At 52.1% G+C, this 26,498-nt stretch overlaps 12 protein-coding genes across 12 annotated transcripts; 7 read left to right on the forward strand and 5 right to left on the reverse strand.

Moving 5' to 3' along the window:
* Positions 1-73: 73 nt before the first annotated feature.
* N7474_002897 (methionine permease) lies at positions 74-469 on the forward strand (the record flags this gene model as incomplete). The annotated part of the gene is made up of 1 exon (XM_057194312.1): positions 74-469. The coding sequence occupies one exon, from the start codon at positions 74-76 to the stop codon at positions 467-469; it is 396 nt and encodes a 131-aa protein (XP_057055667.1).
* A 1,751-nt stretch (positions 470-2,220) lies between these two features.
* Positions 2,221-3,371, forward strand: N7474_002898 (uncharacterized protein; the record flags this gene model as incomplete). Its single annotated transcript, XM_057194313.1, has 2 exons — positions 2,221-2,370; positions 2,421-3,371. The coding sequence occupies 2 exons, from the start codon at positions 2,221-2,223 to the stop codon at positions 3,369-3,371; spliced, it is 1,101 nt and encodes a 366-aa protein (XP_057055668.1).
* Positions 3,372-3,642: 271 nt separating this feature from the next.
* On the reverse strand, positions 3,643-5,990 carry N7474_002899 (uncharacterized protein; the record flags this gene model as incomplete). The annotated part of the gene is made up of 2 exons (XM_057194314.1): positions 3,643-5,584; positions 5,635-5,990. 2 exons carry the CDS (start codon positions 5,988-5,990, stop codon positions 3,643-3,645), a joined length of 2,298 nt encoding a protein of 765 aa, XP_057055669.1.
* Positions 5,991-6,436: 446 nt separating this feature from the next.
* N7474_002900 (uncharacterized protein) lies at positions 6,437-7,370 on the forward strand (the record flags this gene model as incomplete). The annotated part of the gene is made up of 2 exons (XM_057194315.1): positions 6,437-6,864; positions 6,914-7,370. 2 exons carry the CDS (start codon positions 6,437-6,439, stop codon positions 7,368-7,370), a joined length of 885 nt encoding a protein of 294 aa, XP_057055670.1.
* Positions 7,371-7,727: 357 nt separating this feature from the next.
* On the reverse strand, positions 7,728-8,986 carry N7474_002901 (uncharacterized protein; the record flags this gene model as incomplete). The annotated part of the gene is made up of 2 exons (XM_057194316.1): positions 7,728-8,766; positions 8,829-8,986. 2 exons carry the CDS (start codon positions 8,984-8,986, stop codon positions 7,728-7,730), a joined length of 1,197 nt encoding a protein of 398 aa, XP_057055671.1.
* A 748-nt stretch (positions 8,987-9,734) lies between these two features.
* On the reverse strand, positions 9,735-10,622 carry N7474_002902 (uncharacterized protein; the record flags this gene model as incomplete). The annotated part of the gene is made up of 1 exon (XM_057194317.1): positions 9,735-10,622. The coding sequence occupies one exon, from the start codon at positions 10,620-10,622 to the stop codon at positions 9,735-9,737; it is 888 nt and encodes a 295-aa protein (XP_057055672.1).
* Positions 10,623-10,982: 360 nt separating this feature from the next.
* Positions 10,983-12,630, reverse strand: nop12 (rRNA-processing protein NOP12; the record flags this gene model as incomplete). The annotated part of the gene is made up of 2 exons (XM_057194318.1): positions 10,983-12,452; positions 12,508-12,630. The coding sequence occupies 2 exons, from the start codon at positions 12,628-12,630 to the stop codon at positions 10,983-10,985; spliced, it is 1,593 nt and encodes a 530-aa protein (XP_057055673.1).
* Positions 12,631-14,006: 1,376 nt separating this feature from the next.
* On the forward strand, positions 14,007-16,281 carry N7474_002904 (uncharacterized protein; the record flags this gene model as incomplete). Its single annotated transcript, XM_057194319.1, has 4 exons — positions 14,007-14,895; positions 14,945-15,014; positions 15,069-15,555; positions 15,610-16,281. The coding sequence occupies 4 exons, from the start codon at positions 14,007-14,009 to the stop codon at positions 16,279-16,281; spliced, it is 2,118 nt and encodes a 705-aa protein (XP_057055674.1).
* Positions 16,282-17,212: 931 nt separating this feature from the next.
* N7474_002905 (S66 family peptidase) lies at positions 17,213-18,301 on the forward strand (the record flags this gene model as incomplete). The annotated part of the gene is made up of 1 exon (XM_057194320.1): positions 17,213-18,301. The coding sequence occupies one exon, from the start codon at positions 17,213-17,215 to the stop codon at positions 18,299-18,301; it is 1,089 nt and encodes a 362-aa protein (XP_057055675.1).
* An 877-nt stretch (positions 18,302-19,178) lies between these two features.
* Positions 19,179-20,825, forward strand: N7474_002906 (uncharacterized protein; the record flags this gene model as incomplete). Its single annotated transcript, XM_057194321.1, has 1 exon — positions 19,179-20,825. The coding sequence occupies one exon, from the start codon at positions 19,179-19,181 to the stop codon at positions 20,823-20,825; it is 1,647 nt and encodes a 548-aa protein (XP_057055676.1).
* A 2,348-nt stretch (positions 20,826-23,173) lies between these two features.
* Positions 23,174-23,585, reverse strand: N7474_002907 (uncharacterized protein; the record flags this gene model as incomplete). Its single annotated transcript, XM_057194322.1, has 2 exons — positions 23,174-23,455; positions 23,505-23,585. Coding segments are annotated over 2 exons (363 nt in total), but the record flags the coding sequence as incomplete, so codon positions are not given.
* Positions 23,586-24,707: 1,122 nt separating this feature from the next.
* On the forward strand, positions 24,708-26,302 carry N7474_002908 (uncharacterized protein; the record flags this gene model as incomplete). The annotated part of the gene is made up of 2 exons (XM_057194323.1): positions 24,708-25,754; positions 25,811-26,302. 2 exons carry the CDS (start codon positions 24,708-24,710, stop codon positions 26,300-26,302), a joined length of 1,539 nt encoding a protein of 512 aa, XP_057055678.1.
* Positions 26,303-26,498: the final 196 nt, after the last annotated feature.

Genomic DNA, 26,498 nt, shown 5'->3' on the forward strand with positions numbered 1-26,498 from the left:
GAATATAAAAGAATTTCCGTAGTAGCCTTCAAAATAGTGCCCTGAAAGAAAATATTAAGCAAAATACCCGACGATGTCGAACATGCACCAAGAAGCATACAGTACGCTCCTCTCTATATCTTCCCAAGCCCCAATTGCTGATAAGCCAGAACTCCCTTCTCTGAAAGGATCACTCAAGAGTGACGATGGCCCAAGCATCGACAATGCCTCAAGCTCCAGCGTCCAGATCAAGGAGGCGTATATCCTGCAGGAGCGCCGGATTGGTCTCTGGGGCGCGATATCACTCATCATGAATAAGATCATCGGATCCGGGTCCAGTACCTCTCCCTCCAGGAATCAGGACAGCAGCTCATTCGAAACAGAATCTTCTCTACTCCGACGACTATTCTTGAACTGTGCGGCAGTCCGGGACTGGCTCTTATCCTTTGGACTATTGCGGGTATCCTATCAACATGTGGAGCGATGGTGATGCTAGAGTTTGGCAGCAGCATTCCGATCTCGGGCGGGATGAAAGTTTACATGGAACGCTCGTTCTCGCCGAAACTACTGATGACATGCATATATCTGTTCTACTGTGTCTTTCTGCGTGAGCTTTTGGTCCTTTTGTTAGCTCTATCGTCGGCTAACGTTTATCTCAATGTAGAGAACACGGCGGGTAACGCAATCACGGCCTCGTCATACCTCCTTGAAGCCGGGGGAGTGGAATCAACAGGCTGGAAAATGCGTGGTCTGGCTATTGCTGCGGTATCATTTGCGGTAATAACTCATACAGTCGCGCCACGAGTGGGCAGAGCACTGCAGGATATCCTCAGCGCAGTAAAGCTGTTTATCCTATTCTTCATTGTCTGCACAGGCTTTGCGGCACTTGGTGGCCATCTTCGAGTCCCAAAACCGGATAATCTTTCGGTGTCTAAATCCTTTCGGGGAACGTCGAGCAGTGGCTATGGCATTGGCACAGCGCTTCTGAATGTCATTTTCTCGTATCAGGGATATGACAACTTAAACGCGGTAAGGGATAAAAAAGCATATCGGGAGTCATGCTGAGAACTCATCTCTAGGTCTTGTCAGAAGTCAAGAGCCCCCAAAGAACTCTCCGTATTGCATTACCCACCGCCATGGGTCTGGTGACTGTGCTTTATATTCTGGCCAATATTGCATACGTGAGTCCGGTTGATCTGCAAGTTGACAATATCAGCCTAATGATACTAGTTTGCGGGTGTTTCGAGGGAAGACTTCCTCAATTCTGAGCTGACCATTGCAGCCACTCTCTTCCGAAATGTGTATGGCCAGTCTGCCGCAGTGAAAGCTCTGCCTGCTCTAGTAGCCCTTTCGGCCGTTGGTCATCTTCTCAGTGTGGCTTTTGCAGTTTGTAATTATCTCTTGTCTTGTTGCCCTCTAAAAACTAACCAATCGCAGCACGATTAATCCAGGAGCTCGCCAAAGATGGCACTACTCCCTTCCCCGACCTTCTCATGCAAAACCGTCCTTTCAGAACACCAATACTCTCTCTTGGTGTTCATCTCGGTGTCACAACTATTTTCATCTGCGCTCCTCCAGCAGGCGCCGCCTTCAATTTTGTCGTCGGCCTGGGTACCTACCCGACGGTGGTTCTGTTGACCGTTATCACCATTGGCTTGATGAAGCTGCGCCTGTCCAGGCATGAGGACTTCCAGTCTTCATTTACTGTGCCTTGGCCATTCCTAGTATTTTATCTGGCAGGAAATTTTGTAAGTGCTTATTCGAGGATCTCGAACAGTGGAATTGACTCGGCTAGTTTCTTCTGATTATGCCCTTCGTGCCTCCAACGGACGGTGGTGATAGCAGTCTTCCTTATTGGCTTTCTCCTGTGGTTTCTCTAGCTATTTTGACACTGGGCGTTATCTACTATTACAGCCGGTGGGTCGTTCTACCCGGGATCTTTGGTTATCAGCTTGACCTAGTGGCGGTGGGCCTCAGTGATGGAAGCCAAGTATCGCGGTATAAAATGAGGAAGACAAGGGAGTAAACAGATCTTGCGAAATTTCAGATATCGACCATCTTTATTATCAAATTCATCGAACAATAATGTAAACAGTACTGCAGATCTATATTTTCCGTCTTTGGTAGGCGGTGGGTGGACGTAAGCTGATGTCACCTTATGCACCGGTGGACTCCGACAACGAACCACTTCCCCCATTTCCAGATGAGAGACGTCGCAGTAAACGAAGGAGTCATCGGACCATGGTCCCAGATAGTGTGAGCAGGCCACAATTGCCAGGCGCAGCAATAGCCCAGCAACAACAAAAACAAACCGATTATGGAGCCAAACCGAAGCGGAGTCTCGACTATATCATAAAGAGCGGGCTGGCCGGCGGACTGGCAGGATGCGCCGTGAGTCCAACATCACCCTTAAAAAAAACAAACTAACATATAACAATCAGGCAAAAACCGTGGTCGCTCCGCTCGACCGCGTCAAAATTCTCTTCCAAACATCAACCCCAGAATACACCCGCTATAGAGGCAGCTGGCACGGCTTCCTGTCCGCCATCTCGGTGATCAGACAGAAGGAAGGCACCCGCGGTTTATTCAAGGGCCACTCTGCGACTCTGCTTCAGAAATTCCCGTACGCGGCGATCAACTTCCTGGGATACGAACAGATCCGCGCAACACTCATCCCGTCCAAGGATAAGGAGACGCCATTCCGCAGACTTCTGTCTGGTAGCCTTGCGGGGGTGGTCTCTGTCTTGTTTACTTATCCGTTTGATCTCATCCGCGTGCGAATGGCAATTGAGATTAGCCATCAGCATCGGTCTTCGATGAGGGCTGTTTGTTGGCAGATATACCATGAGCATTCGCATCCTCATCCTCCAAGTGCCGCAGCAACAACACCAGCAACTGCAACCGGCACAAACGAAACACTTTTCAACAAACTCAGCCAACGATTTAAACTAGCGAACTTCTACCGCGGCTTCAGCCCCACCTTGCTAGGTATGATCCCTTACGCGGGGATGTCCTTCTTCACCCATGACCAAGTCGGCGACTGGCTGCGCAGCCCAACGTTGGCACCATACACCACAATCCCAAACTCAGTCACGAAACCCGGATCCAGGCATGCTGGACGCCCACAGCTCGTTGCTCCGGCAGAGTTATCCGCCGGCGCGCTCGCCGGCGCGGTTGCGCAGACGACCTCGTATCCCTTCGAGGTTCTGCGGCGGCGGATGCAGGTTGGTGGCCACCGTCTGGGGATTGGCGGAACGTGCCGCAAGATGTGGGCGGAGAATGGGTTTCGGGGGTTTTGGGTCGGATTAAGCATCGGGTATTTTAAGGTTGTGCCGCTTGTTGCAACGAGTTTCCTGGTTTATGAGAGGCTGAAGTGGGCGTTTGGGATTTAACTGCACATATGATACAACGCAGACCTCCAGACAAGAAGCATTTTTTATGAATTCTACATGCCGAAACAAATAGCGTGGATGCGACTGGAAGATTCTTCTACCAGGCTAGCCTTCTATCTGTGACATTATCAGTCTATCTTTAACCCCATGCTTTCTCCAGAGCCAGAAATATCCAGTTTAGAGTCGAACCGGTTTGCTGGTCTGCACTAATAGCTTGTTATAATGCAGATATTGCGAAAGGGTTCGGTTAACAAATATCAGTCAGAAAAAACTACGCATCGGTATATAGCCCATCCATTTCCCATTGAAGCAAAGTTTCCGAAACAGACACAGCAGAGGGGTGACTAGGCTCTAGAACTGCTTCCATCCTAGCTCTGCAGTCTCTTAGTAAATTGAGAGCCTCAACATCTCGGCCTGAATATTTGCAGGTGAAAGCAAGGCTGATCATCACCTGCACTTCGAGCATCTCAGCCTCCTCCTCCTGGCCCTGACTTCTATATGTCGCTGCGAGGTTTTCCATTCTCCTTAGCGTGTCAGGGTGATCCTCGCCGAGCGCTGTCTTGCTCTTGTCCATCACATACACCCTGAGCTTCTCAGCCTCCGCCAACCGGCCCTGTTCCATATACGTCGTTGCTAGGTTTTCCATTCTCCTTAGCGTATCAGGGTGGTCCTCGCCGAGCGCTGTCCTGCTCTTGTCCACCACATGCACCCTGAGCTTTTCAGCGTCCGCTAACCGACCCTGCTCCATATACGTCGTGGCTAGATATCCCATAGCCATCAGCGTATCAGGATGGTCCTCGCTGAAATACCTCTTCCGGGCCTCTACCACCCGCACTTGGAGCTTCTCGGCCTCTTCTAATTGCCCTTGGAGATGGTATACTCTCGCTAACATTGCAGTGCTAGCAAGGGTTGCCGGATCCTCTTCGCCTAGTAGGTCCCTGTTCTGTTCCAGAGACTTCGATGCCATTTCCCTCGCGTCTGCAAGGTTACCGCTTCGCCACGCGTACCCAGCACCATTATACAGAAGCGAAGCCCATTGCTGCTGAATGCCCGGTGATTCTGGCGGTTCGGACATCGCCGATTTAACATGTGGAAAGAGCCAGCGGCACCTTTCCCAACTTTCCCATTCTTCATAGTAGGGATCAGTCGGAAAATGGTGGCACAGAATGCTGATAAATTGTTCCTTCCATTTCTCAATTTGTCTTTGACCCTGCAGCCATACGCGCGCACTCAGCTGCACCAGCCGATGCATCGTGAAGACGGTGCGGTCTTCACCGACGGAAATGAATGAATAGTCTCTCAGTGTTGCAATATCGTCCTCGAAGTCGTGATCCGTGTCTGATATAGACGGATGGTTGGTTTCCTCTGAGCTCCAATGGTTTCTTCTATGTTGCACTCGCAGAAGGTCTTCTGAAATTCTCTGTCGGTCGAAGAAGCTCATGAGGGAGAGCAGGTCTGCCGCTGATGGTTTGTTTTCTCGGATATGGTTGAAGGATATTTGCCATGTGAACAGAATGGAGTTCTTGGCCTGCCAGTCTCGGTGCAGATGGCCTGGCTCGTATTTAAGAAGCCTGGTCGCATCGTCATGGCTCTTCCGAAGCGTGTCCAAATATTGCGATACCGAGCATCGTGGTGCTCGGTGGTTGATATAGCCGGCTGCCTGGACGATCGCTAGTGGCATGAACTCGAGCTCTTCTACCAATTCAAGGGACTCTCGACGGTCCCCTGGCGATTTAAGCTTTTTCTGGAGAAGTTCTAGCGCCTCAGATCCTTTCATTGGTTCGATCTCAATGAGGTCCTTGTGGTCGACGATTTTCAGCGCCACTTCTTTCGTCCGACTCGTGACGATGACTGAGCCATGTAGGGCCCGCGGGAGGTATTCGAACAGTGGCTTTGTCGGAGCATGGACATGATCATGGCCGTCTCTCTGACCCTCCAGGCCTCTTGCCGGGAGCTGGCAAAGGAGCCCATCATCGTCAAAATTATCCACGATAACAAGCCATTTCCCTTGCCGCTCATCCCGGAGCCAATTCTCAACCAATTGGAAGATGTTGGCATTGGGATTATCGCGTCCCGTAATTTTCACCTGGTCCGCAATGCCTCGGAAGCTTTGCTCGAACCGGGCCGCGTTACTCGCGTGGACCCAGAACACCCATATCGCCTGCGACTGGCTTCGGACCCGATATGAATATTCGATGGCAAGCTGCGATTTTCTTTTGAGTTGTCAGCAATAAACCACCCTCTGGCCATTCTTGGCACTAACCCAACGCCGCCAAGACCGACAAGCGCTATCCTGGACCCCTCGACCGAGCATTTCTCGCGAATCTGTTCAAGCAGTGTGTCGCGACTGACAAAGTCATCATCACGCACAAATGGCACAGTTGATAGAGGGCCTGGAGTGGTTTCGGGTTGGCCTAGGGATTCCGTGATTAACGTGGACACTTTTATCCTTCCTAGAAACTTACTGGAATAGTGGTGGACATGGCTGTCCGCATGGAAGGTGGCCCTGACACTATTATCTGCGAGCCCGGCAAACATCCTTCCCCTCGATTCCGCGCTCACCCCAGAGATATGCAGGGTAGGGGGGACCCTCGGAGTCGTTGCTCTGGTCGTGTCCATGGTGTCGCGATATCCTCCAGGCTGCGTGAATCCGCAGAAGGTGAAACGGGTAATTCACAATCATACGGAGACTTGGCCGTGGACAGCCACTCCGCCGTCCCATATAGCACGTCATTTCCATGTGGCCGAGGATGCAGTTCAGGATTCGCGCTGTTGCCGCTCAGCCTGCTCGCTAACTAGTGTGTCCAACTAGCCCACTCGCGAATGGCCACTTGCAGGAACTACTGCAAGATCCATATCGACCGTCCAACAATGCCAGCTGTACCGCTAGGCCAAAAAGCAGCATAGGCTCTTTCTAAGCCAATCAGGACATTTCCATACTTGACACTATCTATGTAACATGTCGTCGCGCAATCAGCACATGATCATGCCTCTCGCGGCTTAGCCAAGACAAGACGCCCCCATTCCTGGCTGACGAGGTTACCTCCCCCACCTTGGTTGCGATAATGGATGCGTTCAGCGTGGCCGCCGGGACTCTAAGTATCGTCCAAGCGGCGGTACAGAGTATAAATACGTTAATCCATGATATAAATGCGATCAAGGATGCGCCCACCGTTATCAAGGATCTGCGAAGCGAACTAGCAGCCGTTCGCGCTATCCTCACGGTGCTGGATGATGCGAGGAAAGATTCAAAGCTCGACGCACTCAATCCCGCGGTGATAGCCGCGCTGCAGGTGGCTGTTGCGAGTTGTGAAACGGCCTGTGACCGGTTTGGAGCGAAGCTGAAGCGATGGACTAGACATTCCGAGGATAGAGTCCACTGGCGGGATCGTGTTCGCGTCGGCTTATTTGCCGAGGCAACGATCGAGGCTCTGAGGAAGCAGCTCGGCTGTTGCAAATCTACTGTGAACATGGCAGTTGGCACAGCAGCCTTGTATGTGATCTGATCATGAGACGTATCACGCTCATTTGCTACTATCTAGGCTAACGTCGGCTGCATCAAACCCCATCACCGATACCATCAAACGTGGACTGCGGGAAAGGGAGCTTGCGATCGAGCAGGACATTATGGAGATAGACAAACAGGACGAGGAGAGGGAGATGGTGCTACAGGAGGTCACTAGAGCGCAGCCTACGGATAACAACAACAACGATCCATCCGAGGTGGTCGAGCAACTTGAGGACCAGCGGGCTGCACTAGGTGCATCACGAAAGGTCTTAGAAGATCTTCGATCAGAAACACACCAGATGCGAACCGGACAAAGGATCACCAAGGTCGAGATGAGTGACGGCGGGAAGCTTCTCGTTGGCCTCATCAATGTCGACGATGGCGATGGTGAGATCCGTCAGGAAATCCACGACATCAAGGCCACGACCGGCGGGAAGGGCGTTGTGGGAAGGATCAAAGGGTTTGACGTAAATGCGTTTTTTGCCGACTAGCTAGCTATCGAGGATATATATCTGGCCGATTGGCCGTTCTTGGTTTGTATTCTTCAGACAGGCACTCGCAATTCATTGCTTAGATTGATTTGACTGTCTACTTCCATTCCAAGAGAGCCTTTCTCCTGCATCTACCATGCCACTTACCGCTCATGGGAAGTACAGACGCCTGGTAAGAACTATTAGGGTGGTCCTGTAGACCTTTACGGGAGAAAGCTAGATGACGTATAGGTAGGGTAGGGTATATGAGCTAAAGCTACCTCGGGGCTTAAACCCGCCCAGTATAAAAATATAAAAACAAAGCACAAACCAGTATCCAGGAACGCCAGACCTGAAGCCATTCGAATCAACAATCAATCATGCCGCCGTCCACGTAGGAACAACCCGCTTCAAGAACTTCATAAACTTAAAGAAGCCAACCGCATACTCGACATTCCCAAGGGGATCAACCACACGCTCGGGGAAAGCAATGCCAGCACCATATAAGCCGGGCACGACGTCGCCAGAGCCGGGCTCATGAAACCGAGCCGTCTCATGATCAAACTCCAGCGTAATAGGCACCATCTCATTACGAGACAGCTTCGGCAATGGATCGCGAGTAAACCCCACCGCTTGCACGATATGCGAACAAGCCGGCAGATTCTTCTCATACTGCGCCTGCTCCCTGTCCGGGCCGCCGCCGCAGTCGATCTTACGGATGACCGTGCCAGCCGCCGAGGTCGCCAACTTATCGTCTTCCAGCTGCGAGCGTGCAAAGTCCGCGGCTAGACCCTTGAGGCCTGTGTTGTCGCGCAGGATCCAGCCGTCCTTGTACTCGGCGTACCGCAGGGGATGGCGCGTGAACCATCGCACGCGCAGATGCGGGTGCGAGGACTGGGCGAGGCTGACTAGGTTCAGGAGGGCCAGGATGGCGCTGTGGCTCGCGCCCACGACAGCGACGGTGGAGGGGGAGTCGGTGGGGAGGGTGGTGCGCAGCTCGGAGGGTTTGAGCACGGTGTCCAGGTCGAGGTGGTGGATGTCTAGTCCCGGCACCGGGACTGGGAGGTTGGTCGGGTGGCTGCCTGTGCAGAGGACGAGGCGGGAGGTGTTGATCTCCAGTTCGTCGGACGATCCGTGCTGCTTGACCCGGACAGTCCACTGCGACGCAGACGATGAGGGTGATTTGGCCAGGTTGGCAGCCGTCACGAACCCGCGACATGCGTACACTTGCTCCATCTTGACTAGGCCGTCTGTCAGGGAGCGCACCATATCCGCGGCATGATGCAGATGGCAGGGCTTCTCCTGGTCGAGCTTGGCGAGGGTGGAGAATGGGTTTGGTTTGGGGGTGTTGTCGACGACTGCCTGGAAGGGCTTGGTCGCCGTGGCGAAGGCCGAGAACAGAGCGACCCTGGTGTTGCTGGAGAGGCTCGGTCAGAAATGACAGGGAAAGGTGATCGATCCCTTCGGAAGGCAACTCACGATGGGACCTCGCGGTATTTGCGGTTCACGCGGCCGGCCTCGAAGGTGGGATCGATCCAGGCGATGGTGCCGAGTTGGCGCTCGAGCAGGTTACCCACGGCGGCCACACCGGCGGGACCGGCGCCCACGACCACAGCGGCGCAAGTGCGAGGTGTCATTTTTGGGGGTGTTAGTATATAGGGTCGTTGGGGGTGTGGGAAATGGGAGAGAGCGTGGGACGTGAGTGAAACAGAGAAAAAGTCATTCATTGGGGTTTTAGTTAAGTAATAAATATAGAGGAGAGAGGGGAACACGAGAACCAGGGGAATGTTACTGCGTCACTGAAACGAGGACCCTCGGCATCATTGGCGGTGCAGATAACGCAACCGAGAGCCAGTCGCAGCGGGGAGTTGGCTAGTTAGTCTGGGGGCAGATCCTCTTTCTCGCCCGATCAATCAATAAGAGTCGCGGTGCAGTCCACTCCAATCGTCCAGTCCGTCGCAACCCGGCCGAGAGAGACAGAGGGGATGGGCATTTCTGCCCCACCGCCGGGTCCTGGCGCTTTCCATCGGCTCGTCGGCTGCGTCGGGTGTGTCTGGCGGTGGTGTAGGGGTAGGTGTTGCGCTGCCCTCACCCCTCATGGACGGAAGGTCCAGGGAGGATGTTCGGTAGGGTGCACATGGTCGATTTCGTCGAACTGGACGTGGGAATGGGAGAAAACAAAAGTTGATGGTGGTCGAGGGAGTTGTACTTCTTATATGGGGCAGGGCTAGCGTCCCTCAGGGGCCTTGGCGGAATTGCGTGCTTCACTTCGGCTGTGATTCGCTGGTGCTGGGGTGTGGTGCCTGAGGCAGAAATCGTGTATGTATACTCTTGTCTTGAACGGGTGTTTATGACTAAATGTTGTACGATCATTCTTTCCTCCTACTATATCGCCCAGAAGACTTGCACCCTCGCCCGTGCCACCCAATTCGACCACCCGGGAAACCTCGCCCTGGCCCACACCGCAATGGAATCACCCACCTCCAACTCTCTCACCCCCCGTCCATCCAGCGTAAGTCTCCCCCGGCCCTGCATCCTTTCCACCTCCTCCGCCTCAAGCGAGTCCGGCGGCACATTATCCAGATAATGCCAAACGATAGTATGCTCCTGCATACTCAACACACGACATTCATTCACCTGCAACTTATCACCTCGGGGCAAGAGATTCGGATGCTCAGGACCATAATGCCTCGCTACCTGCCCCTGCTCATTCTCCAGGACCTCCTGCTCCTTGTAGTCTTTATACATATTCTTTAGATGCGCGGCGCGGATGACCTCCGTGTCGAACCAGGTCCAGGACCCCTCGTACATATTCTCGCGCCGGCCGCTGCGGCCGCCGCCTTGGTCGTGCGCCGAGATGTGGAAGATTATTTTTCGGCAGGGGTGCTTGCCCCGGTGGGGCATTGCGAGTGGTGAGGCGCAGGACTCTAGACTTGCGCGGTCGTAGCAGAGGGGGATGGTCTTCAGGATTACTTGGTCGCGGTCTTTGTGGATGACTCGCTCGCCTGGGGGCATGGCCACTTCAGCGCTGGGCCAATACTCTGCAGAGTCGAGGATTAGATCGATTAGTTCCTCCGGGAGTGGGTGGTTGATCTTGTTTCGTAGGATATAGCGGACTTTGAGTGCGTCCCACACGCTGACATCTCGTGGTTGGTCTGTGGGCGGGGTGTCTGTGTTGTTTGGAGCTGAAGTATCCCTGGAGTTGGCCGAGGTGGTGGGCTCTCCTGCTAAGGTTTGTTGGAACTGGTTCCAAAAGCGGCGAAAGGGCAGCATGGTGATGGTGATGATGAGAACCGTTGAGAAATAATGTTGGAAGTAAGGAGGAATGGTGGTTGTGGAGGGGAAGAGTCAGCAAGTCTGGGCCAGGCAACGACAGTAGGTGATGTTGTAGTCTGTCAAGTTGTTTGAGGGAAAACCCCAGTCATGGTCTATATTGTAGTCGTATAGAGAAAGCCAGTGTGAGGGAGGATAGCGAGAGGACGGTTGAACTGATTGGATGACGTCAAGCCCTAGATAGACACGCTCAACTACTACTAACATATGGAGGTATACAACTTCAACAACTACGACTCGACTCAATCATGCTCTTATGAATCCATAAACGCCATACTAAATACACCTATCTATTTCCACTCACGGCTTCTTCCCCCCAGCAGCCCGATATGCCGCCGCCCGCTTACTGCTGCGATTCTTTGGCTTCCCCTTGGACCCGCGACTCTTCGTCTTCATCTTAACACTGGCCGAGCCCTCCGTCGCACGATGACCCTCAAACACAAACCCATTAGCCGCAATGGAGCCCTTCCCATCCGTCTTCATCTGATGCGCGGCCGACCTCCCCAGCAACTTGCCCGCCCGACCCTGCATCGTCTTCTGTGCCTTGCCCATCTTCCTCTCGCCGCCGTCATTATTGTTGCCATCCCGCTTCTTTGCCATTTTTCTGGCGCGAGTCACCCGCAATTTGCGCGGCAGCATCGGCGGGAATTTCTTCTCATTCAGCAGTAGCGCCGCCTCCACCCCGTTTCCATCGTAAAACTGCACGTAGGCGAATCCCTTGCCCACGCGCGTCGACCGGTCGCGGATCACGCGCACGAACTCGACGCTGCCCTTCCCGGTCTTCTTCTTGTCTTTCTCGCCCGTGTGCGCGTTGAAGGTCCGCCACAGACCCTCCTCGACGTCGGCAGCAGCCCGGGTCTTCTTCTTCTTGCCGGGCTCTGCATCCTCCACTTCCTTATCCACAAAGTCCAGGTTACCCACAAAGACACACCGCTTGTTGTCGATTTCCGCGGGATGCGCGATACTATCGACGCGGAGATGGCGGTCCAGAACGACGGTCCCGTTCAATGCAGCGGGCGCCTTACGCGCGGCCTGAGTGGTGGTGTAGACGGCGTAGGCGTTTGTGCTGGGGGTTGTCTCGTCGAGAATTTCCATCTTGGCATACGACGCCCGCTTCGGCAGGCCACCGCCGCTGGAAAAGGGGACGGAGCGGAACCGGATCGACTCGACTTTGTGCGGGCCGCTGGATTCAGGTAGAGATGCACAGAAGGATGCCAGGTGCCGCAGCAGGGTCTTCTTGGCAGACTTGGATTTGATCGCTTCCGTGGAGACATTTCCCAGGAATACCGTGCGGTTGGACTTTTCCACCTCGCTGGTGCTCTTCGCCACGCTTTCGTGCACGGGGGCCGGGGATAGGTCTTCATCGTCTTCGCCGGCCTCTGATACTGCTTCTTCGTCGGACTGTTCACTCCCTTCGACATCTTCACCAGCTTCCTTGCTATCTTGATCAACTTTCTTTATCCGCTTAGCCTGTTCCTCCTTCCTCTTTTCATCGGCTTTCTGCTCCTCCTTAGCAATGCGACGCATATATGACTCCTCCAGGTCCTCCTCAGCGCCGGCCCTCTTTCGTTTCCGGCCCTGTGGCTCTGCGGAATTTTCCTCATCCGCACTTTCGGATTCGTTGGCGTCGGAGGCATCCTCCATCACTTCGTCGTCGGAATCGGCCGATTGCTGCTGCTCCTCATCCTGGTCTAGATCTGCATCCTCGCGCTGCTTGGCTTTGAAAATCGTGAATGATTCGGGGATGACAGGTGCTTTCACAGGTCCGGCCTAAAAAGGTTAGTTATCGGAACGTAAATTCACCCAGGTGGATAAGTGGACGTACACTCTTCTCGAACAACGAGGACAGCGTCGGGTCCAGAGATGTGCTAGCCCCGAGGAAGGGCAGAGTGCTAGACGCATCGGTCTTGGTGGACTCCGACTTGGACTTGGACTTGGACTTGCCCATTGTGTCAATTGGGGTGAGTTGGGCGGTGGAGGGAGTTAAGGTGTGGTCGTACAAACACCTGCGTTCTGCTTGCACTTTTTTTTCTTGACTTTTGCTTATCGGGCTTGGCGCGGGTGCTATCGGTCATGTGATCAAGAATGTTGTTCTTCGAGGTAGAATTAGTGAGCGTCTTAGAGAGTAGAGTAGGTGATAAATAAAGAAGAATTGGAAATCAAGTATAAACAGTGCAATGCAGCTATTGACCAAGTTAGTTGCTGTTATTCCGGGTTGGATGGTCGGATGCGGTAAAGACGTGCAGCCAGGGATCTTTGTCTCCCGCAAAACTAAACACGACGGCCGGTGAGTAGTAGTAGCTGGATAAAGAGCTTTCACAAGAGCACTAATGCAAATAAAGCGCAATAGCCCGCCAATCTCTTCGTCTAAATCCAAAACCACGGCCTCTGACTCAATCACATGACCCATCACGGGATTGGTGGTTCCGGTCAAGGCGGTGACCGATCTCGCGGCAGAACCCCGTCACCGGTCCGTCCAGCACCCCATCATAGCGCTTCGTGACCCTCTCCTCTCTCTCCTCCCTCAGCTGCGTCCCCTCGCGCGCGCCCTTCCCATTCCCCTCCATCCTTGTCTGTGTTACACTGCCTCACTCCTCTGCATACTTCATGCCCATTCGCGCCGCGACCTCCTCTCGTCTCGCCCGCTTCCTAGCCTCCCCTCGCCCTCAGTCAGTCGGTCTGCGCAGGATCAGTGGTCACTCGCACCCCAAAGGTTCCTGGCGGGATACAACGGTTTCGAGGTTGTACACGCGGTTCTGAACCTGGTTGATCCCCTGCAACCCACGAACGCGGTGGTTTGGACACTTGTGCTCGGTCGCGAGCAGCTGTGCTCACCACTGGCGCTGCTGGCGCATTGCTGAAAAGGTACGTCGCTTACATTATTACATTGATCTCGGTGCTTCACCCGGCGTCGGCAACATGGACAAAATTTGTTTTTCGAGTCCTCTGCCGCGAGAGGGACAGCGCAGGCACCGTGGCTTTCGCCTGGGCTGCCGACTCTGGGGGCGATGATCAAATCTCCGCACCGCCTTCTGAAGGCGCTGGCCGACCTCTTCGCACCCACCGGATCACTTTTCTCCCACACTGCTGCTGTCTCCCTTCTCATCAGACCAAAATGGCACGGCCATTGAGCTAATCGAATTTGCGGTTCCTCCAGGTTTCAAATTCCCCGTCTGGCGGACCGGCAAACCTTTCACACCCTTTCTCCTCACACGCCCATAACGAACGCCAACCCTGCCGAAAACAACCTCTCCTCCGAAAGCCCTCCTCTATCCCCTCCTTCATACCACTCTCGCGTCAAATTCCTCCCTCCCACACCTGCAGATGGAGGTCGCTGAGAGCAGAGAACAAGCCTCCGTTGGTCCGACCACGGGGGCAGACTCCAGCATTGCCAATGGCGAGCGGAATCCGTACCTGGATGACCCTCTCATGGACGATGGACGCTCAAGTAGCTTGAGTGAGATTGATGACGTTTCCGACGACGAGCCGTCGGACTTCGACGAGGATCCAGTCGAACCAGAGAAATCTTCGTTGCTGGAAAATGACTCGGAAGCCGAGACCGAGCGCATCGAGGACTCCCCACAACATTTTCGAAAACGAGACATTGTGGTGAGCGCGGGGAGCGTTGGGCCTAGTCCCAGCAAGCTTCACCAGTCCACCACGCTCGACGATGTCGACGACGAAACACCTGCGGCGGACGATTCGCCCTCCAAAACTCGCTCGTTCAAAAATAACGGCGTCCCCGACGATGCCCCCGACCTAGATGACTCCGAGCTGCCTGATAGCATCAGCAAGAAACGGAAACGCGTCGACGTGGGTGACGACACCGGAACCGAAATCGGCGAAGAAGAAGAGCCTCTCAGGAAACGCCGTAGCTCGATCAAGAGCGATCTGAGTGACCCGATCGATGATGATACCCCGCTATCCCCCGAGCCGATCGGAGACCCCATTGTTGCGAACGAGGACGACACGCCCGCCGACGAAGTCCCCGAGTCAGACCTTCCAATCGCACAGGTCACTATCAAGAAGGGTAAAAAAGCTAGGCGGAAAGGAGGACGAAGAGCTCGAGATGTGGATGAGGAGACCGAAACAGGTGGCGCTGAGACGGCTGCAGACGACGTCGTTGATGAGAATCTCGGAGAAGACGAAGAGGCTGCGGAACGTGTCGATGAGGCCGACGATACTGAGACCGCGGCCAAAGCGGAAGAAGAGTGTCAGTATTTCTTGCACTATTTGATGATCCAAGCTGACCCGTTGTACAGCGGCCAAGAAGATGTCTGCCATGGAGTCCTTGGCGACACTAGAGAAGGAGTTTGCAACGTTGCGTGACAAGTATGTACCTTGCTTCTTTTCTTTGTGGGGGAGGTTACTCACCCGCGCCTGCAGGATCTACGACGAACGGATATCCAAGCTGAACCGCGAATTGGAGATGTTGACTGGACCAAACCCCACCCATCCCGAGTACCTGCGTCAGATCGAGTGTGTGCAACGTTACCGGGATGCCAAGATCAAATATGAGCACACCTTGTACCAATACCGATTGAAGTCATTGTTGAACAAGGGGCTGGCCGAGCGATCCCAGGCGCACAGCACATATTTCCAGCGCATCCGAGACTTGCGAGAACGGCACTCGAGTGCGATGAGCAAACAATTCTATGCGATCCAGCACGATCGCTTCAAGACTGACGAGCTCAGCCCGCACCATATCATTCCCTTCCCGACCCGCCGATCGCAGCAGATCTCACATCAAACCGCATACAATCATGAGGTATCCGTCATGGCCGGTGTCGCAAAGTATGTCGGTTTCCCAGCTGCACCGACATTGCTAGGTGCGCGTCCTTCGGAGTTGGATGACGATCTTGAGAAGATGGGGGTAAGTCGTATCGAGTCGGTGGGGGCATCTGCAATTGTCTAACCAGCGCATTAGATACCTGTCGAGTCTCGAGTCTCAGCGCCACGGCCTTCTACTACATTACAGCCACGGGTGGCCATGTCATCCATGTCGTCCAATGTATTTCGCACCGCTGCCGAGGAAGCGTTTCTGGAACAAACACCTTGGGCCAACCCACAACACCCAATCCATCAACAACAGATGCAGCAGCAGCAGCAGCAGCAGCAGGCACAACGACCGCAGGCATTATCCTATACGACTCCCGCGGCGCAAAAGCGAGTGGTGGACGTTAATGCGCCGAACGGATCGGCATCGACCATTCCTGAAAATCCCTCTGCCGCGAACTCATCGGCAAACAATACGCCTTATGGCACGGAGCAGGAGTCTCGGCAACAAGGACCATTCCGTAACCCAGACTATGAGGCCGAGCGCAACCCCGGGTATCGAGACCCAAGCTCTTCCCCACTTGACGTGCGAAAATCCCAACCACATCCGAGTCGCGCCTCTCCTGCTGCCGAAGCTCCCTCCCGCAACCCCATCTTCTCTCCACCTCCCGCTCGACCGGGCCTCTTCCAGCCGCCTAGCAGCATGAAACGAGATACCTCACCCTCGCTCCCACCCAAAACCGTCGATTCAGTCCATTACCGACCTCATCAATCGACGGGGATCTCCACGGGGTCTGGCTCGAACCACATGCCAGCCCGGTGATTTCCTTCTCCTCAAGCCTGTGTCTTGCTTACTTCTCTTCTTTTCTCCGATCATGATCTCCTGAAATTGCATTTTCTGCGTGTTTCTGTCTCTCATCATACATCTGCTTTTTTTTTACCCTTGCTGCCGTTGATTGGGAGATCCGATGTACTGTGATCCTATCGTCGTCTCTAGCCTCTCACCTGGAAGAGCCTTTGACTAGAAGTTATGGCAATTCTCGTCCAGTGATCGCTTTGGTGTTGGTGTTGGTGTACGGGGTATGGTATGGATATGTACGCGGGTCTGGAGTTCATGTGCTGCTCTACAGCACAATCTTTCGTCTTCTTCTTTTCCATTCCTTGCATTTGGAGCTTGCTGTTTTCTACTCTGCCTGTGTGGGTATGATGGTATGATGAAACCCGAGTACATTTCTGTTTGAGTTGCGCTCTTTTCTCTGTCTTGTGTCTTGGGTTGGATCGGATTTTGCGTGTCGGTCGGTGTACATACACGCATTTATAGGCCATGTAGTTATCATCCCTGGTGGCCCTGGAGTGTGGTTTTCTTTTTTCAACTGTTAATCATCATAATATCATAGACTATGGATGGACTCTTCACTTCATGATTTTCATGATTTTCTTTAGCTGGCCTTGTTATAGCGACGAATAATACCTGTCTAGTAACTAGACTCGAGGAATCGCTCCACGGTAGAGAAGCCTTATGTGCTGATCGGTATCGCGTCTTACATAGTATTTGATTTTAGCGTGCCATAGGTATTCTAGGCACGGTTCTCGAAACGGCGGGGGAAGATCCGGTGATCTGCCCGGCGAGACTAGCTGACAGCCAGCCGCCTTACGAGCTGAATTGTGACTCACGTCTAACGTTTCTGTTTCTTTAACAACTCGCCTTGTGTCTTCGCGATTGCGCCCTGTACTTCATATCCTCTTAATCGACCATGACAATTCAAACGTCTGTTTCCGTGGTGCCCGCAGCCCTTCGGCGCGGCAACACTATCGCTTTTGTTGCTCCCTCTGCACGTCTCAACCATATCTTCCCTCTACGTATTGCCCGAGCGCGCACCTTTCTGGAAGCACAAGGCTTCCGCGTCCGCGAAATCTACTCATCTGAGCTTCCTACAACCTCGTTCCGTGCTACTCTCAAGGCAAGAGTGGATGAACTGCATGAAGCGTTTCGTGACGATGAAGTGCGCTGCATTATATGCTGTATTGGCGGGCTGACTGCCAATGAGATCCTGCCTCATCTTGACTATGATTTGATCCGCAAACATCCCAAGATTTTCATAGGTAGTTCGGATATTACATTGTTGCATTATGCGCTGCTTGCTGGTGCTGGGTTACGGACTTTCTATGGACCAAGCGCAATTACGCAGTTGGGTGAATATCCTGGCCCGTTGGACTTTACTTGGGAACACTTTCTTCGTGTATTAGTCGCCGAGGGGGGTGAGAACAATGCTCCCAGAGAAGAAGTTGGGCCTATACCTCGGGCGACTCATTATACTGATGAGTTTATCGACTGGTCTGGTGAGCCTGGCAACCTACGCGCTCGCGAGACTAAACAAGCTCCTGGGTGGAAATGGCTTCGCCCTGGTCAAGCACAGGGCCGCATCCTCGGCGGCTGTTTACCTAGCGTCTTGCAGCTGTTCGGCACCCCATGGCAAGTCTCATACAAAGGCCGAATTTTACTCCTTGAGCTCCCTGAAGGCATGCAACCCGACAGTCCCTGGCCATTGGAGCTGGTTCGCTGGAACCTGGCGGATTTAGGAACACGGGGTGTGTGGGACGACATTACGGGATTGGTCTTGGGCAGACCATATAGACACACAGAGGAGCAGGCTGCTGAGTGGGAGAAGACGGTGCTTGAGATCACTGAGGGTTACGACTTTCCTATCCTGGCTGGTGTGGATGTGGGGCATACCGATCCTATGTTGACGGTGCCGCTTGACGCGTTGTGTCGGCTGGATAGCGAGAAGGAAGAGTGGTCTATTTTGGAGAGAGGGGTTGAAAACAAAATAGACTCGAATTAGCATGCAGCATTATATCATTTTGGATACCTAGTTTGACCTCCTCGCCCCAGTTGGTAACGGCAGAGCCCTAGATCTCAAGGCAATTGTCACCCTCCTCCTAGCACAAGGAACAGATCCCAATTTACCAAACCTCCGCGGAAGTGCAATCGGTAGAGCAATTGTTCATCGTCATATCGGCATCATGGAAGTATTATTGCGCCATGGAGTTCAGATCTACCCTGAGGATCTGAAATTCGCGAAAGCTTTTGCCCCCGAGCATATAGCGAGCTTGGCAAAACAGTTCCCCATGCATTCCCTCGGCAAAAGGGCTATGTTTCCCTCTATATATAATGTCTGGAAGCAGGGTTATCGAACATGGGATGATGATTTAGGTTCCACCCGGAGGAGGCTTTGGTGAACGCAACGGAGTACGGTCGGCAGGAAATTGTGATATCCCTTCTGGAATGAGGACAAATCCGAATGCACCAAGCACCCACGCGAGAACCAGCCTCCATCACCGTTAAGTTGATGAATTTCTGGAAGACAATTTTATAAAAGACTAGTAGAGCAACAATTAAATAAAGGAGGGGTCGATCATGTGAGCTGTAAGAGCTCTGTAAAGAGATTCCCGATCTTACACGCCTCAGGAACCCCAATCACCTGATCTGGTTTTCCCGCTGCACGTCATTGACTTCTAGGAACCAACAAACTTGGCGGCGCACCAGTCTATCCCTATCAGCTAATGCAGCCTACTCGCAAATACTCCGAACGCTAAGGCGATATGGCGTTTGATACAATGCGTGGAACGAGATGTGCTTTGAACCAGTCGAATGCGTGAAACGATGATGAGTTGTTCAGCGGTCTAGAGGGGATTATTCTATTGGAATAACCACCCGCTATGGATCAGATAGTCCACGATCACCTTGATCTGGCGACCATGGGCTACAAGCAGTCATTCTCGCGCAAGTTCAATACGTGGAGCATGCTCGCTTTAGCCTTCAATATTTTGGGCACTTGGGCAACGTTAGCATACGACCTGGCTAGTGGCTTGGCCAACGGCGGGCCTGTCAGTATTCTCTGGGGTTTGTGCACTGTTACCTTGTGCAACATTTGCGTCGCCGTATCACTTGGCGAGCTTTGCAGCAGTATGCCCACTACCCTGGGGCAAGCTTACTGGGTATTTCGTCTCTGGGACCATCCTGCAGGGCGTTTCCTCTCGTACCTCTGTGCCTGGATAAACACATTTGGGTGGTGGACTGCCACGGCGTCCCAAGCTGCCTTCATGACTAACTTCATCTTCTCAACCAATTCAATGGTCAATCCTGCGTGGCAAGGCGCTAGTGGCTGGTTACTATTTATTGTCTATATTGGTATCACACTGCTATTTACTATCGTCAACGCGATAGCGTGCCGCAAGGATAGTATTCTGCCATGGTTCAACAACGTCGTCGCCGTCCAATACGGTGCGCTTTTTATCGCGTTCTCCCTGGCGATACTTATCTCGGTCGGAATTCACCCGAACCTGCGATACCAACCGGCATCATTTGTCTTTGGCCAATGGCTTAACAAAACCGGCTGGTCTGATGGCATTGTGTGGTTTATCGGGCTTCGCGGCGCCGCTTATGGCCTGTCCGCATTTGACTGTGTAATCCATATGGCAGAGGAGATCCCAGCTCCACGGGTTAATATACCACGAGTACTTTATCTCGTCGTGATCATTGGCGCGTTGACGGGAGCTCTCTTCATGGTCGTCTGCCTGTTCACCATCCAGGATTTATATTTAATCCTACACCCCCTGACGGGTCTCGCTTTTACGGAGCTAACAACTACCACGGTGGGACTGGGTGGCGCAGTTGCGCTGGTGGTTCTGTTTGAAATCAATGGCATAGGGCAGGGCGTCAGCGTAATGACGGCCACGTCGCGTCTTACATGGGGCTTGTGTCGTGACGGCGGCTTTCCCTGGGGCAATTATTTGTCGCATATTGACTCCCGTTGGAATGTGCCCCTGCGGATATTGTGTGTCGATGGCCTCATTATCGCACTGGTTGGAGTGCTCTACCTCTTTAGCCGAACAGCACTTGAGGCTGTGGTAAGTGCCAGCACGATCGCCCTGACCATCTCATATGGGTTGCCCATCATCACCTTGGTTTTTGTTGGTCGTGACAAACTACCGTCGCGGAAATTTGACCTTGGCCGCTGGGGCTATTTGCTCAACTGGATCAGCGTCGTTTACTGTTGCATTATCACGGTATTTTTCTTCTTCCCAGAAACGCCAAATCCGCCACCAAATGAAATGAACTACGCGATTGTAGCTTTCGGCATCATGTTGGTGGTTTCAGTGATACTCTGGTTCATACAGGGCAGAACAGTCTACTTGAGAGAAGACAGAACGATGCAGGAGATTATTCGTGCAGAGAATTTACTACCTGCGACCGAACAGCTCCGCTCTGAGCAGATCCGGTTTTACCTTGAGACCGATCGGACCAGACTGGCGGCATCCCGCTTGATGGCCCTATGGAGCTTAGATCCTGCCGGGCAATTGTAATGCTTTCGCCGATCGCGCATCTTTCTCGCGCCCATCCTGAACCCTAGATCGGTCGAAAAGTTTTTCTCATCCCGGCAAACACGGGGACAGCATCGGCCCTCACCTCTGCGCTGCCGTCACGAACTCTGGTATTGGGCCTGATAACATCATCTTATGCAGCTACATTTGACCCGAAACAAGGGACTCCACCCTGGAAGGACACTGCTCAAGACTGGGATCCTATTATGGAAATTCTGGTTGCCTCGGATCACCGCCAATATAGTTACGTGACATGGCCTTGTACAGTAGTTTTCGAATTCGGTTTTACCTACACAGTCTTACGTACGACTTGACTCCCGGAAAATGAATCCGAAATGCATTAATCCTATTTCAGTTTACCGTGCTATAATTTGGGCAGAACTGTGGTGGTAACTGCCGTTCTACAGATGTTTGGCTCCTAAGTCGACGGTAGGCTTGACAGCTATGAGCCCGCTTCGAATTTTGGGGCCCTGAGATGTAACTGTAAAGTAGTACGGTGAGTGGCAGGTGTGGAGGGTCACTGATGACAACCTGAAGGTTGAATTTCGACAAGCCTGTGAGGTAATTCTGAAGAACTGTCTTGATCTTGAGCAGATCTACAAGGATCAAGACCCACAGTTCCTTATCGGCAAAAGCATAAAGATGTGGGGCGTCATACCCGAAAATGCAATAGTTGGTTTAAGAAGGGAAAGCTCAGTTCGATAATGGCTCAGGCCATTGCTGCAACAATCTCCGACACGATTCAGGTCATGCCAAAGAGCGATCCCTTCACGCACGGTCCCGATTCCGGTATTGATGAAGGCGGATTACCAAAGGGTGCCCTATACCGAAGAGAGATCACCGAAACATCAGTCAATCCGGCGTTCAGTAGGACTACGAAACGACATTCCTATGGTTTGGGAACAGCGAAGTGGCCGATTTGTCGTCGGGTCCAAACTGATGAAGCGTAGTACATATGCTTGAAGAATTTGAAATTGCGAAAGAAGCGCCCGGACGATTATTTTCCCATCAGTCTCATCAAGTTTTCACGCTGATCTTCGTTTACGAAGTGATCTCCTTACATCTAAAGGGGTGACTGGGACAAACTCGCAAAAATAGCTGGAAGAAGTTTATCTTGATGGCCCGCAGATTCCTGATTTCACAAGAGAGGATATAGTGACTAACCAGCACCCCTTCATAACATGGGGGGTAGTGTTGGAAGGATGGCCACACATATTGCGTCATAGGTGGTGCTGGAGACTTGCTGTCCAATGTAGGGTCTGCGAAATAGGTGCAGTTGTGGTAATAGAAAGTTAATGAAGCGTGATCCATGGCTCTAAAATCCTCTTGGAATATTAGTTGCTACCTAGGTTATCAGGGAGCTCAAAACCGTGGCTAGCTACGTAGGGGCTACTGACCAACTTAAGTTGGCCTTATCTTCGACAAGACCATTTAAATGGACAAAGTGCCAATTTTTTTTCCTGGATAGTAATTTTCCGACACTTTTTCACTTTCATGATGCAAAGATTTCCCCAAGTGATTGGTAAACGACATGCACAAACATGCTTATTTATAAATCCTTATCTTCGACGCAACATGGCGTTCTCTCGAAGTAAGGTCTTGCTATTTGAAGAGGAGTCGACGCGTCACAAGCCAAAAACGAAAGGCCGCGGAAAATTGTCCCAAGCTGATCTGAGCAGAAAGGACGCAAACCAGAAGGAAGGTAAATGTTCATCCCGCGGACGAAGCTAAATTACTATGTGCTGACAAATACTGTCTTCACCAGAACTGTCCAAGTCGACTTCTGCAAAGTCCGAAATAAATCAAGGAAATCATAGATATGACAGTCTCAAAGTCTATCGTGAAGGGCCTAATACCGAGAGTGGTGAATTAGATTCTAAATCCCAGTCGGAGGAAGTCAAAAGCCATAACAAATCTGTTGCTGATCATCATGATCAGCGTTAAAAGTGTCTAATTAACCTTACATTGATTCGCTAGCAGCAGACTGCCATATTGCCTGCACTTCCAATTTCTGTTTTAATGTGCTGGCAAGACATTTTTGTCTTTGAACTCCCTTGTTCAGTTTCCCAAGCAGCTTCACGGTTGTTAAGAACCCAGCCTTGGTTCAGCAGTCACCGGATCAGACGGAGATAATTCAATCCACTCTGGATGTTGCTACCACTGACTGTTGTTAAAATGCGACCTTTCTCCAATGTTTTTGTATTGCATAGTGTCTTTGAGGAGCACAAGTACTTTTCCCCCAACAACTTCTTCAGATTCCCAATCTCCAATAACGCATTTTCATGCCATTCCGCTGCTTTTTCTTTCAATTGCAGTTCGATAACTTGGTCTCAATTTTGGTGAAATATAAAATTGTCCTGTCCTTCCTTTTTTGTGGGTTCATCTTCGATATTTGTTTGCTGAAGGAGAGGACTCCTTTCGGGACTCGCACTCTGCCTATTCGAATCTTCGTTGGCATCCTTGTCAACGTTACAAGTAGCTGGAATAGGGGCATAAGGGTGCGAAATACTGTCCCGACGGGGATGCGCTCGGCCTGTTTTAATAGCACCGTTGTCGGTCACGCGATCAGCAGCGGAAAGAGCGAAATCGCCGGAGTCAAAGTACGTCCGTTCCTTGGGGTTGTTGGTTAGCACGCGTCGTTATAGACTATTTTCTAAGTACCTTGGATTTTTGACCGAATAACCCTCCACGCCGCAGCGTTCCGTACTTGCTGAGGTGATGTTTCTCACTTTTAGACAATAGCTGACAATCTTGTTAGCGCCTTTGCTTCCAGGGAGGGTGTGAAAGGTCCTACTTCGGGATCTGGTCCCTTGCCTCCTGACTGCATTCCGAGAGATTAGCCTTATGTTTTCGAGAAAAATTTCTCAAGTTTGTGATGGAACTGCATCTGAACAAGAATACTAGACTGGCGATCCTATTTGTGACGTTATCGGTCGTTGTCGCGTAACCCACTTTCGTTAGTCATCAACATCATCATCCACAACATCAACTTTGACTCGGACAGTAACAGAAATGAGTTTAAGAAGGGGGCCAGAATGCTGTATGCTAACATCATCCTTGACAGAAGGTATTGTTGCTTGCAATGCTAGCAAAGTGCGAAGCAACCTAATAGTTTGATGGCACGGTTGACATTCGCAAATTTTTAAGAAAATGATTCTACGGATATCTTCTAGGTCCTAGTTTCAGTAACGTTCAATGATTCGACGCTCAGACAGGCCCTGGTGGCTGTGTGGGGTAGTTTCTGGGTTCGGTCGTCGGCGCCGCGCTCCGAGGGCGGACATGGGGCCTACCCGATCGGATAGCATGGCTAGGAGAGAGCATACTAGCTTCTGGGCATCGCTGCATGCCGCCCAGAGAAAGCAAAACAGCCGTAGAGAGCCCCATGGGTACCTGGGCTCTTCCCACCATTGTCTGAAAAACTCTCTAACATTACAAGTCGATTGAAATTTTGTTGGTCTGTGACTCTTAAGTCAGCTTTGCAATGGAAGGAAGTTTCCGTTAGATCAAGGACACATGTCTCCCGCTACAGTACCTACTGGGAACTCAATCAATCCATCAAAAGCCTAGCAGGTCTCTTGAAAGCATGTGTTCCTCGGGTACCAGCGATATTCTTGTCTTGATTTGGATAGTCGATCACGGAGCACCACATCTTGCTTCCCCAGATGAGAAGATGTGAGTTGGGTCTATGGGCATTTCCCCGCATGGCACCCCGCAGTCAATTCCATATCCAACCAGCTTCCTACCGGCGTCGGATACCGAGACCGAGATCAGAGATGTGTATAAGTAGAGATCGAGTGGAAGCGAAGTCAAGCTCAACAGCTTCGATCAATCAGTCTACCAATATTGCAGCTTTTGGTAGTCACAATGGTATCTTGGGTGTTCGCCAACATCGTTCTCCTTGCAACCTCGGTCTTGGGCCTGGTGGAGGCAGATTCGCGTCGAGCCTGTTCCAAAGCCAGGTTCCACATTGAGAACGCAACTTCAGTCGCGGCCTCGCATCACACCAAGGGCGAAGTCCTTGCCCTACCGAATACGGTCGACTCATGCGGCGGTCCAACTTACAAAGTCAACATCACCAACGATATTTGTCGGGTCATGGTCAATGTATCCACTAGTGCTACGAGCACCGTCCGTCTGGATGCGTGGCTGCCATATGAGTGGAATGGGCGTTTTCTTGCCACTGGAACTGGTGGAGAAGGAGGCTGTATAGATTATCTGACTATGGGCAATGGTGCACAGCTTGGTTTTGCTGCCTTGGGAACCAATGCCGGTCATGATGGCCAAACCGGCTTCGACTTCTTCCTGAACCACCCGGAGGTCATAAATGACTTTGGCTATCGGAGCATCCACGTCGAGGCCATGGTCGGCAAGCAGATTGTGGAGCAATACTATGGCAGGAAGGCCCAGAAGAACTATTATCAGGGCTGTAGCACCGGTGGTCGACAGGGTTTCCAGAACGCTCACTTGTATCCCGAAGACTTTGACGGTGTTCTGAACGGCTCTCCCGGTATTGACTGGTTACATATTGTTTCGTCAAAAGGAATCATGGCGAGACGGATTGGCTGGCCTTACATCAACTCATCCAGTTATGTGAGGCCCGAGCAGTGGCCGGCCATTGTCGAGCAACAGATCAAGATACTTGACCCGCTGGACGGCGTCACAGACGGCATAATAGACGACCCCACTCGCTTCAGATTCGATCCCGAGATTCTTGCCTGTGGAACGGGCATATTGAATGAGTCCATGTGTCTGAACCCAGATCAGGTTAACTCTGTGAGAGCTGCATACCTTCCCATCGCGGACACGGCAGGCCAAATTGTGTATCCTCCCTTCGAGCTCGGCTCAAACACCGACGTTTTCTCAGACAACCAAGTGGACGGTAAACCTCAGTTGAGCTACACGATTCTTGAGGTAATGCTTTAGAGGACCTTCTTAAATAGGAATTCCACTAACAGAGGTTGTGCTAGGATTTCTGGAGGGGCGCAGTCTACAACGACAGCACCTGGAATGCTCTAGATTTCAACGAGACGGACATGGACTTCGCCATGAAGATTAATCCCGGGCGTGTCAACGCCGGAGAGACAAATCTTACTGCATTCCATAAGCGCGGTGGCAAGATCATTGCCTACCACGGCCGCAATGATGAGACGGTAACTTCGATGCTGTCTATGGAGTACTACACTGGGGCCCAGCAGTCTGGCGAGTTCACACGAAATGAGATGAACTCCTTCTATCGCCTGTTCTTCATTCCTGGGATGCACCACTGTTCGACTGGTCCTGGGGCTTGGAACATTGGCCAGTCGGCGCCTCTGGACCAGAGTAAACTCAATCCAGAGCACAACGTACTGCTGGCACTAGTCGATTGGGTCGAGAAGGGCAAGGCCCCCGACACGTTCGTCGGCACTAAGTATAAAGATGATGACATTGCAGGTCCAATACAGTCACAGAGAAGTATGTGATTTCTTTAATACCACGCTGTCGCCACTTGAGAAAGATTAATATGCTGATAAAAAACAGCACTTTGCCCATATCCTAGTGTGAGCAAGTGGGATGGACAAGGTAACACCAAACTCTCGACCAGCTGGACTTGCCAGCCCGCAGGAAGTTGAGGTTGCTATAAGGGTATGCTACACCGGATTCCCGATCTCATCCTCC

Source organism: Penicillium riverlandense (genome assembly GCF_028828495.1).
Source record: "Penicillium riverlandense strain IBT 135883 chromosome Unknown utg000002l_segment0_segment0, whole genome shotgun sequence".
Taxonomy (NCBI): domain Eukaryota; kingdom Fungi; phylum Ascomycota; class Eurotiomycetes; order Eurotiales; family Aspergillaceae; genus Penicillium; species Penicillium riverlandense.